General features: G+C 38.7%; 5 protein-coding genes across 5 annotated transcripts; 4 read left to right on the top strand and 1 right to left on the bottom strand.

Moving 5' to 3' along the window:
- The first annotated feature begins 569 nt into the window (after nt 1-569).
- Nucleotides 570-4,298, top strand: LOC110760991 (uncharacterized). Its single transcript, XM_021963359.2, has 3 exons — nt 570-1,374; nt 2,054-2,221; nt 2,311-4,298. The coding sequence occupies exons 1-3, from the start codon at nt 784-786 to the stop codon at nt 4,003-4,005; spliced, it is 2,454 nt and encodes an 817-aa protein (XP_021819051.2). The 5' UTR covers nt 570-783; the 3' UTR covers nt 4,006-4,298.
- A 744-nt stretch (nt 4,299-5,042) lies between these two features.
- Nucleotides 5,043-8,221, top strand: LOC110760995 (UNC93-like protein 3). Its single transcript, XM_088254046.1, has 10 exons — nt 5,043-5,429; nt 5,554-5,717; nt 5,866-5,929; nt 6,016-6,129; nt 6,230-6,274; nt 6,386-6,639; nt 6,746-6,836; nt 7,162-7,274; nt 7,405-7,528; nt 7,657-8,221. Exons 1-10 carry the CDS (start codon nt 5,262-5,264, stop codon nt 7,876-7,878), a joined length of 1,359 nt encoding a protein of 452 aa, XP_088110172.1. The 5' UTR covers nt 5,043-5,261; the 3' UTR covers nt 7,879-8,221.
- A 330-nt stretch (nt 8,222-8,551) lies between these two features.
- On the top strand, nt 8,552-12,008 carry LOC110748755 (UNC93-like protein 3). Its single transcript, XM_088254047.1, has 10 exons — nt 8,552-9,217; nt 9,314-9,477; nt 9,564-9,627; nt 9,703-9,816; nt 9,915-9,959; nt 10,200-10,450; nt 10,571-10,661; nt 11,172-11,284; nt 11,421-11,544; nt 11,655-12,008. The coding sequence occupies exons 1-10, from the start codon at nt 9,050-9,052 to the stop codon at nt 11,835-11,837; spliced, it is 1,317 nt and encodes a 438-aa protein (XP_088110173.1). The 5' UTR covers nt 8,552-9,049; the 3' UTR covers nt 11,838-12,008.
- Nucleotides 12,009-12,146: 138 nt separating this feature from the next.
- On the top strand, nt 12,147-12,858 carry LOC110761012 (forkhead box protein G1). Its single transcript, XM_021963388.2, has one exon. It carries the CDS (start codon nt 12,281-12,283, stop codon nt 12,641-12,643), a length of 363 nt encoding a protein of 120 aa, XP_021819080.1. The 5' UTR covers nt 12,147-12,280; the 3' UTR covers nt 12,644-12,858.
- Nucleotides 12,859-12,990: 132 nt separating this feature from the next.
- LOC110760997 (short-chain dehydrogenase TIC 32 B, chloroplastic-like) lies at nt 12,991-16,581 on the bottom strand. The gene is made up of 8 exons (XM_021963367.2): nt 15,782-16,581; nt 15,185-15,416; nt 14,983-15,062; nt 14,674-14,827; nt 14,499-14,577; nt 13,746-13,830; nt 13,616-13,662; nt 12,991-13,497 (listed from the first exon to the last, which is right to left on the bottom strand). Exons 1-8 carry the CDS (start codon nt 15,897-15,899, stop codon nt 13,324-13,326), a joined length of 969 nt encoding a protein of 322 aa, XP_021819059.2. The 5' UTR covers nt 15,900-16,581; the 3' UTR covers nt 12,991-13,323.
- Between the last annotated feature and the right edge of the window lie 45 nt (nt 16,582-16,626).

Genomic DNA, 16,626 nt, shown 5'->3' with positions numbered 1-16,626 from the left:
AACGTAATAGTTGATTTCCCATGTTGGGCTTAGGGTGTAACGAAGGAGACAGCTGTTTAAATTCCATAGAAAATCCCTCTCAAAAAGGAAAATCAACGCTAAGTTGGATTTTGTTTAGTTTCTACCGTAGCTTGGGAAAGTCAGCATAGGACTAAGACAAATCCAATGTGTGGAATTTTGGTTTCTAACGATGGCTGGAAAAGGACTATACTCTAGTGTCATCAAATGAAGCCAAACCCAAGAAACAGGGAAGCACAAAGTGTAGAGAGAGAAGCACCATATCAATCAATTAAGTTTCCAAAACATCAAATATCTTAACTTGACTGATTCTTTCGCAGAAAGTAATTTTATCAAGTAGGCATTTATTCTTTAATATTTACCTAAAGTCAAGATATCATGACCCTTTAAACTTGTTGTGCCTGCCCATCTTCACACATTGGCATCTGGTAAAAATTCAAAAAATCTATGTTTCTACCAATGCCATGAAACTTAACTGTTACCATTTCATTAGCTGTACTCTACATGCTAAAAGCAAACATACATATATACCTGCAGAAATTTTGAGTTCAATCTTAGCTATGGCTAACTAGCTGCAGGGCATTCTGCTAGCTCAAAAATTATACCATCTCTTTTTGGAAACTATATATATCTTTAACAAGATCCCAAAACCAGCTTAACCAAGTTGGGCAAGCACCTACTGTTATCATGATCATGATATGATTCAGTTATACCTATAAACTTGGGGGGTTTTAATTTCTCCTTACATACCAGACTTCTGAATCAATGAGTCCGGGCAGCAGGACTGGCTGGGCCTGTGCCTTGTGGTGCCCAAGGCTACACTCAGCTTTCCGAACCATCTTAGCCTGCAGCATAGTCTACACCACCACCCTCTACGGCCCACAGCCTCTCAGGCAGCTAGTAGCCTACCCTGCATACTCTTACCTCACCACCATCCTGATCGTGTCAGACGCGACTCTTGGGGACGCGCTGAGAGGCTTCTGGCATGCCCTTTGCGCTTGTGTTCAGGTTATGACCCTCTCAATCTCGAGCCTCCTGCTGATAGGGCCTGCGCACTTCAGTTACTTCATATCAGCCTTGGCAGTGGCTCTGTGCACTTTTGTTGTGGCATTGCCGGGAGCAACTCACTTGATGGCTAAGAGGATTGCATTTGGACAGATTGTGATTGTGTATGTAGGCACTGCCATTCATTGTGCAGAAGCTGGTGAATTGGTACTTATGCACCCGATTCAGGTGGCGTTGAGTACTATGCTTGGAGCCTCGGCATCAGTCATGGCTATGCTGTTTCCCAACTTGTTCTTCTACCAAAAGGCATCTGTGGCGGCTTTTCTGTCTCCTTACCTTGCCTACCACGAGGTATATATAATACAAATCTATATATGTCACATGTGTTGTTTGTCTTTGGCTTTTCTTTTGAAGCAACTCCATATGTTTGCATAATTTTTATATGGATCCTAAATTCTTGCATGCGATGAGGGCAAAGTTTTCATGATATGCAGATTTCACGAAGGTTCAAATCATGTGGACCCTATGTAGTCTTTCTGTTTTTTCCGGTTACGAAAGGCATGCTCACAGAAAAATGGTAAAGATATACAAAGTCTTACGAAATATGTTTAATGAAGCGGGTCAGAATTAGGAAAGAAAATGAAAACTCTTAAGTGTTTGATTAAAAGAAGGGCCAGTGGAGGAATAGATGCTGTACTGACATAGCTTCTTCAAAGCAAGTAGTTGGCAGCATTAAGTTCTTAGAACTTATGCCTATCAATTCAGTCTTTTCCATATTCCACCACAAAACTCTGTTTTTGTTTTTTTGTTTTTTCTACTTCATCGAAGTAAACCTGAAGTGTCGTGAAAGACTGGAACGGGAAACAAAACGAAATGTAACGGATTTTTTTTGCACATACAACCATCCACAATCAAGATTTCACTAACAGTTCTAGATTTCAATAAGATTTAAGTGATGCTCCCTTCTTCATCTTGTCTCTCGAATGCATGTGATACTGGGCCTAATGGCAATGCTTTGTAACATTTACAGGTGAGAGATATGTGCCAAAAATATGCTGAAAACGCTAGGAAAAGGTTGAACTTCTATTCAGATGCCATCTTGTCCCAAGACAGCTCGGCTGCACTTGGCTTCATTTTACAAGCACAGCCCTTGGCTCAAGTAGGAGAAAAGCTCCTTCGAAGTATCAAACACAAACAGGTAAACTACCAATATATAAAATAGCTTGGATTTTTTGCTCATATTTTCTGTGCTGATATTGTGATTTAACCTTAAACCCTTTTGAATAGGAAGCCTTAATGTGTGAGAGACCAAAACTCAGAAATATCCTGAAACCAACTTGCATGGATTTGGGAGAAAAATTGCAGGACATAGAAATACCCTTAAGAGGGATTGAAATTGCTGCAACTTCTTGCCCTTCTTTTCCTGTTGCCTTGATTAAGAAAGTGCAACCAGATGCTTTACATGACATGAAAAGGCGAATACATGACAAGCTGGAGCAAATTGAGCGTTTTGCACCCTTCTACATACTAAAGAAAAAGGAAAAATCTTTGGATGAGTCCTTCTGGCCCCTCAAAACCATTTTTCGTGAAGATTTGCTGGCTTTCTTTTTTCTGGATTGTTTGAAACTCCTCCGAGAAAGTACTGAGGCAATTGAAGAATGCGAAGAGAGCTACTCTGAAAATGAGAGTTCACATGGTTCAGAAAATCAAAGCCATGGTGGTATCAAATGGAGCTGGAGCATTTCATGCATTATACCAAGCAAAACAAGCCTACTTTTTGCAGTTAAGTGCTCAGTTTCATTAGGCCTTGCTGTGCTATTGGGTTTGTTGTTTAATGAGAGAGAAGCATATTGGGCAGGCCTCACAATTGCAATAAGTTTTGTCAGAGGAAGACAAGCAACATTTACAATTGCCAATGCTCGAGCACAATCTACGGCAATGGGATCAATCTACGGAATCTTGTGTTGCTTTATTTTCCGTAAAGTTGAGAATCTAAGTTTCTTACCTCTTCTTCCTTGGTTAGTTTTCACAAGCTTTCTAAGGCACAGCAGGATGTATGGCCAAGCTGGTGGAATATCAGCAGCTGTGGGGGCACTGCTGATACTTGGTAGGAGACATTATGGCCCTCCACTTGATTTTGCAATTGCTAGAATCACAGAGGCTGTTATTGGATTGATTTGTTTCATTACCATAGAGATTCTCATATACCCTGCAAGAGCAGCAGATCTAGCAAAACATAAACTTTCACTTAGCTTGGGAACTCTTCAAGAATACATCAAAGATGTAGTTCTTTTTGACAACCAAAACAACCAAAACAACCTGCAGGCTTCAATCTTTCCAAAATTGAGACAGAAACAGAAGAAGTTGAAGTCCCGTGTCAATAAATTACAAAAGTTCATTGAAGAAGCTGAACTGGAGCCTAATTTCTGGTTCATCCCTTTCACTGGTTCTTGCTACAGAAAGCTCCTGAGGTCTTTATCAAAGATGGGGGATCTTTCACTTTTTATGTCCAACAAAATAGAATTTCTGTCAGTTGTCTTACAGAGATGTGAAATTGATTCAGAGGACCTCCAAAAACCCATGAAGTGCATTAAAAATGACATAGAACTTTTCAAGAAAAAAGTTGAGACTTCACTGCAATGCCTCCAAGAGCTGTCTTCCAAGAAGTCTTTTGCAGTACATGACAAGCATGACATTGAGTTGGGTACATCACCAAAAGCAAATGAGTGTAGGGGTTTGGAGACAGAGAAGGAAGAGGTTGAATGCATTTTAAATTCTTTTCTTCAACATTCCAATGAAGTATCTGACAGAGTTGGTACCAATACTGAAGGTGAGGATCAGAAGCTTAAGAGCCAAGTTATTGTTTGCTTGGCTGGCCTAGGGTTTTGCATCAGTAGTTTACTCAGGGAAGTAAGAGAGATGGAGAAAGAGTTTCAAGAACTGGTCAATTTGGAAAACCCTTCAAGCCATGTCATAGTATGAATTCTCACATTTTTGTACTAACTTACCTGTAAATAAGCATGTTCTGCATACCCAATATTACACCTCGGATCTCCTACTAATATTAACTATAAATTTGCTTTTGACAATTATGCAAAGCAAACACATGAAAGGATCAATGTTCTTTTTTTTTGCCAAAGTTACGAAGGGGGAGGGGGAAAACTCATACACACAGGTACCATGGGGACTTGAATCTAGGACCACTTGGGAGCACCCCAAAGGCCTGGGCCAATCTAACTAACACCCCATTGATTGAAAGGATCAAAGTTCATCAAGTTAAACATTGTATGCTATTAGCTAGTATATTGTGTTGTAACCTAATTTAAACTCAATAAACTATTTAATGACATATATTAGTTCAAATGTCTTCTTTGGATGAGGATTTAACATTCAAGACCAAAACATAACTTTGATTGGTGGCCTAATCTGCCAAAAAAAAAAAAAATCCAATGTGATCCTTATGAGCTGTAAAGTAATGAAGTATACAGCTAAGTGAAATTAAAGGAGAGATTAAAATAGGAAAAATAATATCAATTAACATAATCATTTGCATCAACAGTTTCTGTCGTTTTCACCACTTGTCCAATTGCCAATAGTAATCTAATGCAAGAAAGGCCTCCTTGCTAGAACTTTCTGCTCATAATTCATATAGGCTGGCTTTGATTTCTAGCTAGCAGAGATATCCCACATTGGTCCATGATGCCATCTGAAATGAATGGCAAGGCTCCAATATGTTTCTGCATGAAATCAAATCACATGATGAATATCGACAAAATAATCTGACCCCACATCACATGTTCTGAGAAACATGCCCGAGTAGCCACATTTTCTCTTGAGATGTGCATGCACAGCCTCGTCATCATGTGAAAGAGATGTGTATCCAAATAGACACCCAATAGCATTTTTCTAAACTTCTGATCATATCAGATAAGCTTCAGAAGAAGATATTGTCTTTTGTTTGGAAAGTGACACTGCATGGCTCCTTTATTTTATTAGTTTCTCAGCTGCCACGGCAGTAAATTCAGAATCTTTCCCTGCACTTTCTCAGCAACCAAACAGAGTCTTGAGTTTACCAGCCTTAATTCTATTAGTTTCTACTGTCCACTAGCTCATTATTATGTTTCTGCTGCTGGCACAAGTAGCCTCCTTTTAGGCCTCTTTTATTGGAGTCTCTCATCATCACAGTTTTCTAGAGTTCATAGTGGTTCTGTGATCAGTTGGGTTGAGAACTTGAAGCTATGGACTCTGCTGCTTCTCATGACCTAGAGAAGCCACTCATTGTCGATGATTTGCCGGTTCTGAAAATAAAGAGTCATACAAGAGATGTTCATATTCTCAGCTGTGCCTTCTTGTTGATCTTTCTTGCTTTTGGTGCAACTCAAAACCTTGAGAGCACTCTCATCACTGTGAGTTGGGTTTTCCATTTTCGTCATCTCCTCTGCTTTGAAGAAACCAAAAGTTGGTTTCTTTTGACCTTTTTTTTTGGAGTCTTATGATGGTTTGATTGGAACTTTGAAATTGACATATCAGGAAAAGAACTTGGGTACCACTTCGCTTGGAATTTTGTATCTATCTTTCGCATTTTTCTCTTTGGTGGCATCCTCAGTGGTTCGAGCACTGGGTTCAAAGAACTCTTTGATCCTTGGCACCACTGGCTACTGGTTGTTCATAGCTGCACATTTAAAACCAACTTGGTAAAGCTCATTAGACCAAAATAAATCCCAACACAGAAGCAAATGCTTCATTATTTTTCATACCAAGACTAATCTTGAGCTTAAAAAAATTTCTATGAAGATTTTTATCACAATGCATATGCTTTAGCCTTGAAGTGTTTCCTTGTAGGTATATAATGGTTCCAGTTTCTCTGTACCTTGGATTTGCCTCTGCAATAATATGGGTTGAGCAGGTACATACAAGTCTTTGTAGAATCTCAGTTTTTTTGTGGCAAAAGCTAGAATTTTATTTCTAACCTTATTGTGGGGGGTTCATTAGGGGACATATCTAACTGCTGCGGCACGCAGTCATGCCAGAGATAATGGCTTGCATGAAGGAACAATTATTGGCAACTTCAATGGAGAATTTTGGGGAATGTTTGCATGTCGCCAGGTGAATCTGTTTGACCTGTTATTTATGAATTTGTGCTACATTGTTAATCAAGATTTAGCTTTTCATTTTGTCTCATAATCTTTACTGTAAACTTCTGCAGTTTGTTGGAAATCTTTTACCACTCATCTTGCTAAGAGGTGGAACGGTATGTGCCATCCTTTCGTCTGTTTTTTCCCTTCTAGATTATAACAGTCATCATGCACATACATTACTTGTTCGATTTCGGGTTTAGAATTTGTCATTGTTTGATATGCAGGAGGGAAATCCAAGTGATACGACGCTATTGTTCACTGTGTTTCTCTGCAGTATGACCTTAGGTACCATACTGATGTGCTTCTTAAATAAAAGGGATGATGAAGAAGAGAAGGACCCCCATAATGCTGAATCTCTCAGCTTATATGCTTCTCTGTCATCTTTGTCAAAGTCAATTGTCGCTCCCTTGTTTGATGTACGGATGCTATTGATCATCCCCCTTATGGCCTATACAGGATTACAACAAGCATTCGTATGGTAATTAATTACTGGACCAATTATCACTGCCTACTTTCTTATAGACAAAACAATATCACTTGCTTTTCCCCTTACTAATTCACTGCAACAATCATTCTAATTTTAGGGCTGAATTCACCAAGTATATCGTTAGTCCAATGCTCGGTGTGTCTGGTGTGGGTGGTGCAATGGCAGTTTATGGGGCTTTCGATGCAGCAGTAAGTATATATGCAGGAAGAAGTATTCTGATTGATTCATTTGCATTGTATTCACAATGAGCATCTTTTTCCTATTGTATATAAGAATAACTTGCTGTCATAACTAGCCTTAAGAAAAGAAGAGTTTAAGTTTGTACCTTCTCTGTGATTTAATTTTGATCATTGAATCTGTTTCTAAAGAAGCAAGAAACATGCTCAACTTTAGGTATTAAAAAGCAAAGTAAAATCCATACAATCCACATGCTTGCTAGACAACATAAATTCTGTTATAGGCAGATTTGTTTGTTATATTTGTGGTCTCACATTTTGGTGCCACTTATGTCAGTGTTCACTCACTGCCGGCCGCCTTACCTCCGGTCTCAAGTCCATCACTCTTATCGTTTCTGGCGGAGCTTTTGTTCAGGCTGTCATATTCCTCTGGCTTCTTCTATGTTACAGGTTAATTAGCAGTATTTACCTGCTGCAACAGTACTATAGTTTTGCAAGAGTCTGAAATTGCAATTGCAATCTCCAAGTTGAAGACCTTGTAACCTCTAATTCCTTATTTTACCTTGTTATGATCATGCAGCCCATCAAGTGGAATACTTGGAACCATAAACCTTCTCATAATGGCAGCTCTATTAGGGATTGGTGATGGAGTTTTCAACACACAGCTCAGTGCTCTGATTGGAATATTCTTCAAGGACGATACGGTATCAATTTCACCACACTTTTTGCCTAATCTTTCTCCTTTATAAGTTCTGTTATTCATGAACTTCAGAATCAAAACCACTTGTATTTACAATCCGACCCGAATCTGTTGCTTTCGGGGGAAATGCAGGAAGGAGCATTTGCACAGCTCAAGGTGTGGCAGTGTAGTGCTGTTGCACTCATCTTCTTCATCAGTCCATACATCTCATTGCAAGCAATGCTGGTGCTTATGCTGTCTGCAATCTGCCTCTCGTACGCCGCCTTCGTTTACCTATCCCAGCAAGGAGAGAAAGCACTCTCACTTCAAGTTCAGGTTCAAGTTCAGGCTCAGGTTCATGATGTGTGCACATGAATGAAAACATCTTTAAAGAGAATTGTGTCATAGGCATAGCAATACAAGTTTTTATATTTTTTTTATGTTGGTGCTGTCTCTAAATACCATCCCCTCTGTTATTTCTAAAACTAATGGAAATGACCATTATACCATCACAAACACACCACCATACTGTCGACAAGCACTCAGAAGTCGGTTCAAGTCCACTTCAAGAGGATGGACTTCTAAATTTCCAATTTTTGTTTTCTTTTGTTCTTTTGTTCTTTTGTTTCCACCTATAAGATCTATGTTTGAACTGATTCTCTTTCAAGTCTATTGGGAGACAAATAAAATTGAAATCTCTGGTGCAAGAGTTTTTTTCTTTTTTCTTTTTCAGGACTACCATTGTGTTTGTTATTTATGGTATATTTGTTTTCTATTTCAGTAGTGTGTCAACATTGGAAATAGATATACTACTAGACCGAGAACTAGTTTACATAAGTATTTTTTTCGACCCATCTACGATTATGTATAAAGAAGGCTAAATTACATTTTTAGCCTATGTAGAGTAGCCCAATTTTCACTTAAAAGTCCCTATAATTGTCTCTCTCTCGAAAAAAAAAGAAGTCGTCCGTATAAATTAAAGCTATTTCTCATCAAAGCAAAATCAAAAGCTACTGTCCACCGTGAAGTTGACGGAGTGTCGACATGGGGATATGTAAAATACCCAAAAAGTCGACATGGGGCTAAAACTGTAATAAATAAATTAAAAAAACCTGCAATTATGTGTTGGCGGCAACAATAACGAATTGATTAGCAAAACGTCCGTCCGGCGTTTGTCGTTGTCTTCCTCTTCTTCTCCAGCAACTGTTTGTCGTTTCCTGAGATTTCTTCGGTGGATACAAAGGCATTTCTCTACCGCTTGATTCCAGACCATCCCAACCGACAACAACGAAAATTCAGAGAATCATTTCAACTATCTTTTCATTTTCACTACATTCTCTCAGCAACCAAACAGTGCTCAGAGTTTATGAACTCAAAATTGAACCCAAATTGAAAGTCAATCTCTTTCTTTGTCAACTACCTCTCGATTTTCTTCGCCGGCAGTGACCTCTCCTCTTGGCCTCACTCGATTGGAATTTGGACTCTCTCGCACATGTTTAGGGTTTTATAGCGATTCTGTGATAAACTGTATAGAGAACTCAAAGCTATGGAGTCTGCGGATTTTCGTAGTGAAGAGACGCCACTTGTCGTCGAAAATTCGCCGATCCAAAGCCGGAGGAAGCATACAAGAGATGTTCATATTCTCAGCTCTGCCTTCTTGTTGATTTTCCTCGCTTATGGTGCCGCTCAGAACCTGGAGACCAGTCTCAACACTGTGAGTTTAAAGTTTGAATCTTTAATTGAAAAAAATTGCTTTCGCTTTTTCAAAATTGATTTGGTTGATAATTTGGGACTGTGATTTTGGGTTCAGGAGGATGATTTGGGTACCATTTCACTTGGGATTTTGTATTTGTCTTTCACGTTTTTCTCTTTGGTGGCGTCTCCGGTGGTTCGAGCATTGGGATCAAAGAATGCTTTGCTTCTTGGGACTACTGGCTACTGGTTGTTCATAGCTGCAAATTTGAAACCAACTTGGTATTTACTAATTTGCTTGTATACATACTTACATGCATAAATGCATCACAATGCATATGTTTATTTGTTGAAGTATTTCCATGTAGGTATACTATGGTTCCAGCTTCTTTGTACATGGGATTTGCTGCTTCAATTATATGGGTTGGGCAGGTATTAAGTCTCTTTTTAGTATTTGGTGGTTAAAGCTAGAAATGTTGTTTTCTGAACTTAGTTTGGGTCTATCAGGGGACATATTTAACTTCTACTGCACGTAGTCATGCCAGAGATGATAACTTACATGAAGGAACAGTTATCGGTCATTTCAATGGAGAATTTTGGGGAATGTTTGCCTGTCACCAGGTGAATCTGTTGGATCTTTTCTAGGGAGCATATATGTATGATTTCACTGAAAGTAATCTCTCTTATTGATGACTTTGTGTTACTTTAAACTTTTGCAGTTTATTGGAAATCTTGTATCACTCGCCATGCTAAGAGATGGAACAGTATGTGCCACTGCCATCCTTGTAGTTGAACTTGTGTTTTTCTTGTCCTTTCTGTTCATTTTATTCACTCGTTAGACCCCACAAGTGTGATGGCCCAAGTTTTGTAAGCTTTCAGAATACGGATTTTGACACAATGCATCAAGTTTTACTGTTCCCTCCTCTTTCTGATTTCTGATTTTGAATTTATTCTGTGTTTTGAAATTATGTGCCTTTATAATATTTTCCTTCCCATCACTGCAGGGGGGAAGTACTAGCGGCACAACCTATTTGTTCAGTGTGTTTCTCATCAGTATGACTTTAGGTACCATACTGATGTGCTTCTTACATAAAAGGGATGGTAAAGGAGAGGAGGACCCCCAGAGCTCTTCTCTCAGCTTTTATGCTTCTCTATTATCTGTGTCAAAGTCAATCATCACTCCTTTGTTTGATGTACGGATGCTATTGATCATCCCCCTCATGGCGTATTCAGGATTACAGCAAGCATTTGTGTGGTAATTACTTGACCAAGCTGCTGCCTACTTTCTTATAGCCAAAAGAATATCACTTGATTTATTCTGATTCTTCTTTTGTTTGTTTCATTATTAAGCATTGCAAAACTATTCTTATTTTAGGGCTGTATACACCAAGTATATTGTTACTCCAACGCTCGGTGTGTCTGGTGTTGGTGGTGCAATGGCAGTTTATGGGGCTTTTGATGCAGTAGTAAGTATATATGCAGATACAAGTAGTTTGCATCATTATTTTCAATACAGTGTGTACCATTAGTTAGCTCAGTGGACATAGCATTCAAAATCGATATTTTGGTTGATTCAAATGCTAATGCAAATTGAGCATCTTTTATGTTGTCTTGTTCTTTTTTTGGGAGTGGCAGAAACGTGGAAACTTAATTATTAGAAAAAACTTTCCTCCGCACTAGTCTTCTTTTGGGAGTGCCTAGGGGGGGTGTGTTAACTTCAGTTCTTGCTGCCACAACCAATAACATACATTTCTTCCCTTTGCCTGATCATGGCTTTTCTTTATTAGACCATTTCTTGGATAGCAAGAGCTTTTCTTGATATTGCATATGCATGCTCAATATGTGGAGTTAAAGGCATACATTCTCTTCCATGCTTGCTAGAAGGCATACATTCTTTTTAAGAAAGATTTTCGGTGTGCGATTTGTTTTTGGTCTGTTATATTTGTGATCTCACATTTGGGTTGAACATATGTCAGTGTTCTTTGAGTGCTGGTCGACTCACCTCTGGTGTCAAGTCCATCACTATTATAGTTTCTGGTGGAGTTCTCCTTCAGGCTATTATATTCCTGTGGATTCTTTTATTATACAGGTTAGCAGTATTTACGAGTAGCGTACTACAGTTTTGTAGACTCTGAAATTGTTACAGTAATATCTAATTCGAACGATTGGCCGAAAAAGGAGAATATCTAATTTCAAGCTATTGCTATCTTGTTGTTATGATGCAGCCCAGTGAGTGGTGCACTTGGTATTATCTACCCTCTTATAATGGCAGCTCTCTTGGGCATTGGTGATGGAGTCTTAAATACACAGCTCAGTGCTTTGCTTGGGATATTCTTCAAGAACGACACTGTATTTGACTACACCTTTTCTCTAATTCTTCTCCTTTTTAAGTTCTTGTTCTTTATGAAGTTCAGAACAACCATTGTATTGATACTCAGTCTGTTGCTTTGGGGGAACAGGAGGGAGCTTTTGCACAGCTGAAGGTCTGGCAGAGCGCTTCAATTGCAGTCGTCTTCTTTATCAATTCATACATCTCATTGCAGGCAATGCTGATAATTATGCTTGCCGCAATCGTCCTCTCATACGGTGCCTTCGTTGTTCTGTCGCTTCGAGAGAAAGCGTTCCCATCTTCGAGTTCATAACGTGTAAACATGAAATCATCCTCCAGAAAAACCTTTGTGTATACAAGCAGGTATATGTTAGGTTTGCTACTGTCTCCAAATCCATTCCACTTTACATATTTGTTGTTTGTAACATGTTCATCTATTTCAATAGAAATGAAAGTATAGTGTGAAGAGTGCAAATATTCAGAATTTGAATCTGAACCACTCATTGTGTACATTTTCATTCGAATTAACATACGATTTCCACATTAAAATTAAAATAAAACCACCAAAACAAATATGAGCAGTCAACAAATATGGGTCATTTCCCATCTTCTTCCACCTAAACTCCAAAATTCACAAAGTCGTTGAAATTAGGTCCCCTCTCTCTCTCTCTCTCTCTCTGACTTTTGACCACCCAATCGCATGCCTATATAAACTCCCAACCTCACCACTTCGTCTTCCCAAACCCAAAGAACAACATGCTCCGCTCGCTCTTCACCTCCACCCTCATGACCCTCTCCTCGCGCTGGCCAGTGCTAATCTACGCCGCCACGTGGACCACATTGCTCACTCTGACTGTGGCCGTGGCCTCCTTCTCCCCCGAGGTCGCGTTCGTCTCCTCCATTTCGTCGACGTCTTCGTTCTCCCGCGCCTGCGATTCGGAAGGCTCCTTTAGGGTTCCGTCGGACGTGCCGGGAGATATCCTGTGCTTGCCGGCTCACCTGTTCAGCAAGTCCAGCATCGATTTCATCGTGCCCCCTGTTTTCGCGGCGGTTGTGGTGGCTGGGTCGGCTTTCCTGGTTCGAGCCGTGGGCTTGTGGGAGACTGATGAGGTCCCTTGAGTTGGGCCTGTTGGGCTCGCTTTGTGGAAAAAGCATTTTTTTGTTTTTTATTTTTTGAAGATATAGAATTTTAGGTGCTTAATTAATGTTTATGACGTGATAATAGGTTTTTAGTGCTTTGTTCTGTAGTTGGATGGCTCATGTTATAAATACGTGGAGAAATTGTTGTTTGTGAGGTGAGGGTAAATATTAATTACTTAATAGTTAGTTACGCATGACATGAGCGATTTCTAACCATTGACGTATGTATGGTTGGATTTTGCATCAAAATCAAAACAGTAATCTTTCTTATCATTCGAGTAGATTTATAACACTATTATGCTTCATGATAGTACTAGCATAGTATTACTTTCATACTAAATAATTTATTACATCGAATAGCATGGTATTACTGTCACACTAAATAATTTATTACATCGAATAACTTGTTTGAAATGAATGAAAGCTCCAACTTGGTGGAGAAAAAAGAGATATTTTTGCTTCCCGTTCCAGATTAGGGGAAACGTGATTGTGCTAAGGATGATTTGTTAACCTCATATTAATCAAAGAGCCAACTGAAATCCCATCACTATAAAGAAGCACATAATAAGTGACAATCACTGTATGTAAATGATTATGCCTTGCAATTCCAAGTGGTAGGCATCTCAGATTCACAGGATATGCTTATGCTTCTTAAATAATCAACTTTTGGAAGCCCCATCGATCAACTTGTTGCTGAAGTCCCAAAGCTTTTTGGCCAACTTTTCATCTCTAGCATGTGAGCTGGGTTTCATCTCGTTGCAGTCCACAAAGTATTTTCCAGTCAAACCTTTCATTTTTGGGTGCAGTGCTACATATGATGTTGTGGCTGCTCCCTGAAAACAATCAGAGAGATTGCATTCAAAATATATTTTTAATTTAATCCCTCAGTCCATTGGAACAAATAATTATAAATAAGAGAGATCATTAGTTGGAGATTAATTAATTAATCACCTGAGGTACATTCTTCCACATCCAAAAGGTGAACAACTTGAAAGTTTCTGCATAGAGATGATCAAAATTAATTAATTATAATATGCTTAATTGTATAAATTGGAAATATGCATGGAGTATTGGGACATACTCATCAAAAGAGGAGAATGCCTCATGAGAGGTGTCATGATCAATCCTGGGTGGACTGAGTTGACTGTTATGTTCACACCTTCTTCCTGCACATAAAGCAATATAACATGTAAGAGCATGTATGGAATTTTAAAACTTTAAATTCAAGGTTAACTTATCTCCCCACTTGTTAATCACTCCGATCGTGAATATCAGTAAATCATGTCAGCGTAAACATGTTAATTGATAGTATGACAATATAACGTATTAAATTGATAACTATTGAGAGGAGCGAGACAAAGTCTTTGGTATAGGTCTTATTGTAGGGTGTATATGTCTATGGGAGCCTGCCGGGTTACCCACTTGAGGACAGTGATTGATATACAATTTTTTTTTTTTTTTCATTTGATTTTTTTTCCCAGCAGCAATTATAATCTCTGTACATACTTTGGTGAAAGTTCAATCTGTTTCTATTTTTTAGCTCCCAGCCCTACTTCATGTGCCTCCACAAGCATGTAGGTCTCTTCACCCATGCTTATGGGACACTGGTTACCTACTTGGGGCCCTTGATGAACTATCAAACACTCACTTTACACAACTACCATGCACCTGTTTTTTCTGGCTTCAATTAAATGGCAGTGATTAGAGATGTTTTGGGGTTGGTCTGGGGTTCTATGAGCACATTTTTTGTATACCATGTGTCTCTGCACAACACTAGTTTCAAATAATTAATGTGATTGGGGCTTTCTGCAGACAATAGAGGAAATAGGATCACCTGCAATCGACGAGAGAGCTCATTGGAATGCAGTAAGTTTGCTAATTTGGATTGCCCATATGCCTTCAGTTCTGAGTAACTGAGTACAAAAAACATTTAAGTTACAGGATTGTGAGCTATCTGCTTATAAATAATCAATATGGAAAAATATTGGATTACTCAAATTATTACTTACCCAATTCGATCGTTGATCTTGTCAAATCGAATCCCCTCTTGGTAAGGGGTTGTATGAGCAAGTGATGACAGAATCACAATTCTGCCTTCTACACCAGTAGTTCTAGCAGTGTTCTTCATTTTCTCAAGCATAAGGTTTGTTAAGAGAAAATGGCCTGTAAAATAAGGTTATCTGCTTAACTAAAATGGAATGAGTGAAAAAGTTGGGAGCCCAATTCTTTTTTCAAATCCTTTTCCCCCAATTCTCTCATATGAGATGGGCCTTAATTGAAATCTCATACATCTCAAAAGAAAAGATAACAGTAGTTACCAAGATGGTTGGTTGCAAACTGCACCTCTACTCCATCTTCTGAAAGCTGGTGGGGGCAGAACATAACACCAGCATTGTTTCTGCAACATAAACCACCGATTTTTATAAACTGAAGAAATTGAAAATGCTAATATGTTAATAATTTCATATTAAACTAACTAAATAAGGAGAGAGAGAGAGAGAGAGAGAGAGAGAGGATGACATTAAGAGGTTGAGAGGAAGATCAAGAGCATTGAAGCTATCAACAAATGCTCTAACAGACTTGACAGAGCAGAGGTCAAGTTTCAGAACATCCACTCGGGCACTTATATTTTCTTTAATAATAGCCTGTTTTGCTTCATTAGCAGCCTCTATGTTTCTGGCGGCAATGATGACATGGGCTCGACGAAGTGCCAAGACTCTTGCTGTCTCAAACCCAATCCCACTTGCCCCACCTGCATTTCACAAACAGGAACAGAAATGTTGATCAAACTAGAAAGAGGCATATTGGCTTGCTCTCTGTCTCTATATGCAGAGTAGCTCTGCAACACAATTCAGAAAATGATTTGCAAAAATTTGCATTCAAAATCCATATTACCACTCCTAATTTCATGTTTACTTGGGTCATATCTATTTTTTTGTTCTTCTTTTTACTAAAAACAAAAAAGAAAAACCCAAAAATAGAAAAAAAGAAAAAAGGCCATTAACACCAGAAACAGAAACATCCAATGAAATAAAGAACCCCACAAAGACCGGAAAAATAAGAAAAAGAAACAAACAGTAGAATTAATTCACAGAGGAAAATGCAAATTTAGCTGACCAGTTACAATAGCGGTAAGGTTGCTAGCATCAACTCCTTCAGTAACCTGCTCAGCAGTTGAAGCTGACCCGAACCCACTAGGCCCTGGCCTTCCTGTCACCAATGCAAAGATACCCATTTCCTAAAATCACAAGAAAGAGCCAGTCTCAATCAAGAAACCTACAGAGGTGGTCACAGCACACAATGATATGAGCCAAACTGATGGACTCTATCTTTATAACAAATGGACACACAGCTTTGGGCGAGATTAGAAACTTGGAGGGTAAAAGACAAAGATGACACAGTCCTTAGGATGAGAAAGAGAGGAAACAAATGCATGGCAATAAATATGAACACCGCGCCAGAAATTTTTGAGTGCGATGGTTTTTACGCGGTTTGATTCATCCGCGGGTTATAACTTTAAAAGTTATGTTGTTATCAATCTACTTATGTTATAACGTGTGTGCAAAATAACATTTGAATTAACATCATGTGTCCGTGACACCCAAGAAAGTTCTGAGAAAGAAAATACAAATAATATTAAATGCTCTTATTTAATGGCCTCATTAATCAAGAACGAATGGGCAGTAATTGTGAAACGACCCGATCACCAACTGGCCCCAGCATGGAAGGATGTCATCAATTTTGAACAAATAATTTATGCATTTATAGTCGAATTATTATTGGATTAATCCTAATATAAAGTTTCTATCTTGAGTGTCGATGGTTTTTGTGAGTTTCTGTGAGTCTTTCTAGTAGTCTTTTGTTTTTCTTGTTATGATTGAAGGTTTAATTTTGTTTAATCATGGTTTATGGATTGTTATTGTTCTTAATTAATAAGGTTTGGCTGTATGCATTTGTTCTTC

This window comes from Prunus avium, chromosome 6 (assembly GCF_965620075.1).
Source record: "Prunus avium chromosome 6, drPruAviu1.hap1.1, whole genome shotgun sequence".
In the NCBI taxonomy this organism is placed as follows: domain Eukaryota; kingdom Viridiplantae; phylum Streptophyta; class Magnoliopsida; order Rosales; family Rosaceae; genus Prunus; species Prunus avium.
This window is presented reverse-complemented; position numbering and strand designations above follow the sequence as displayed.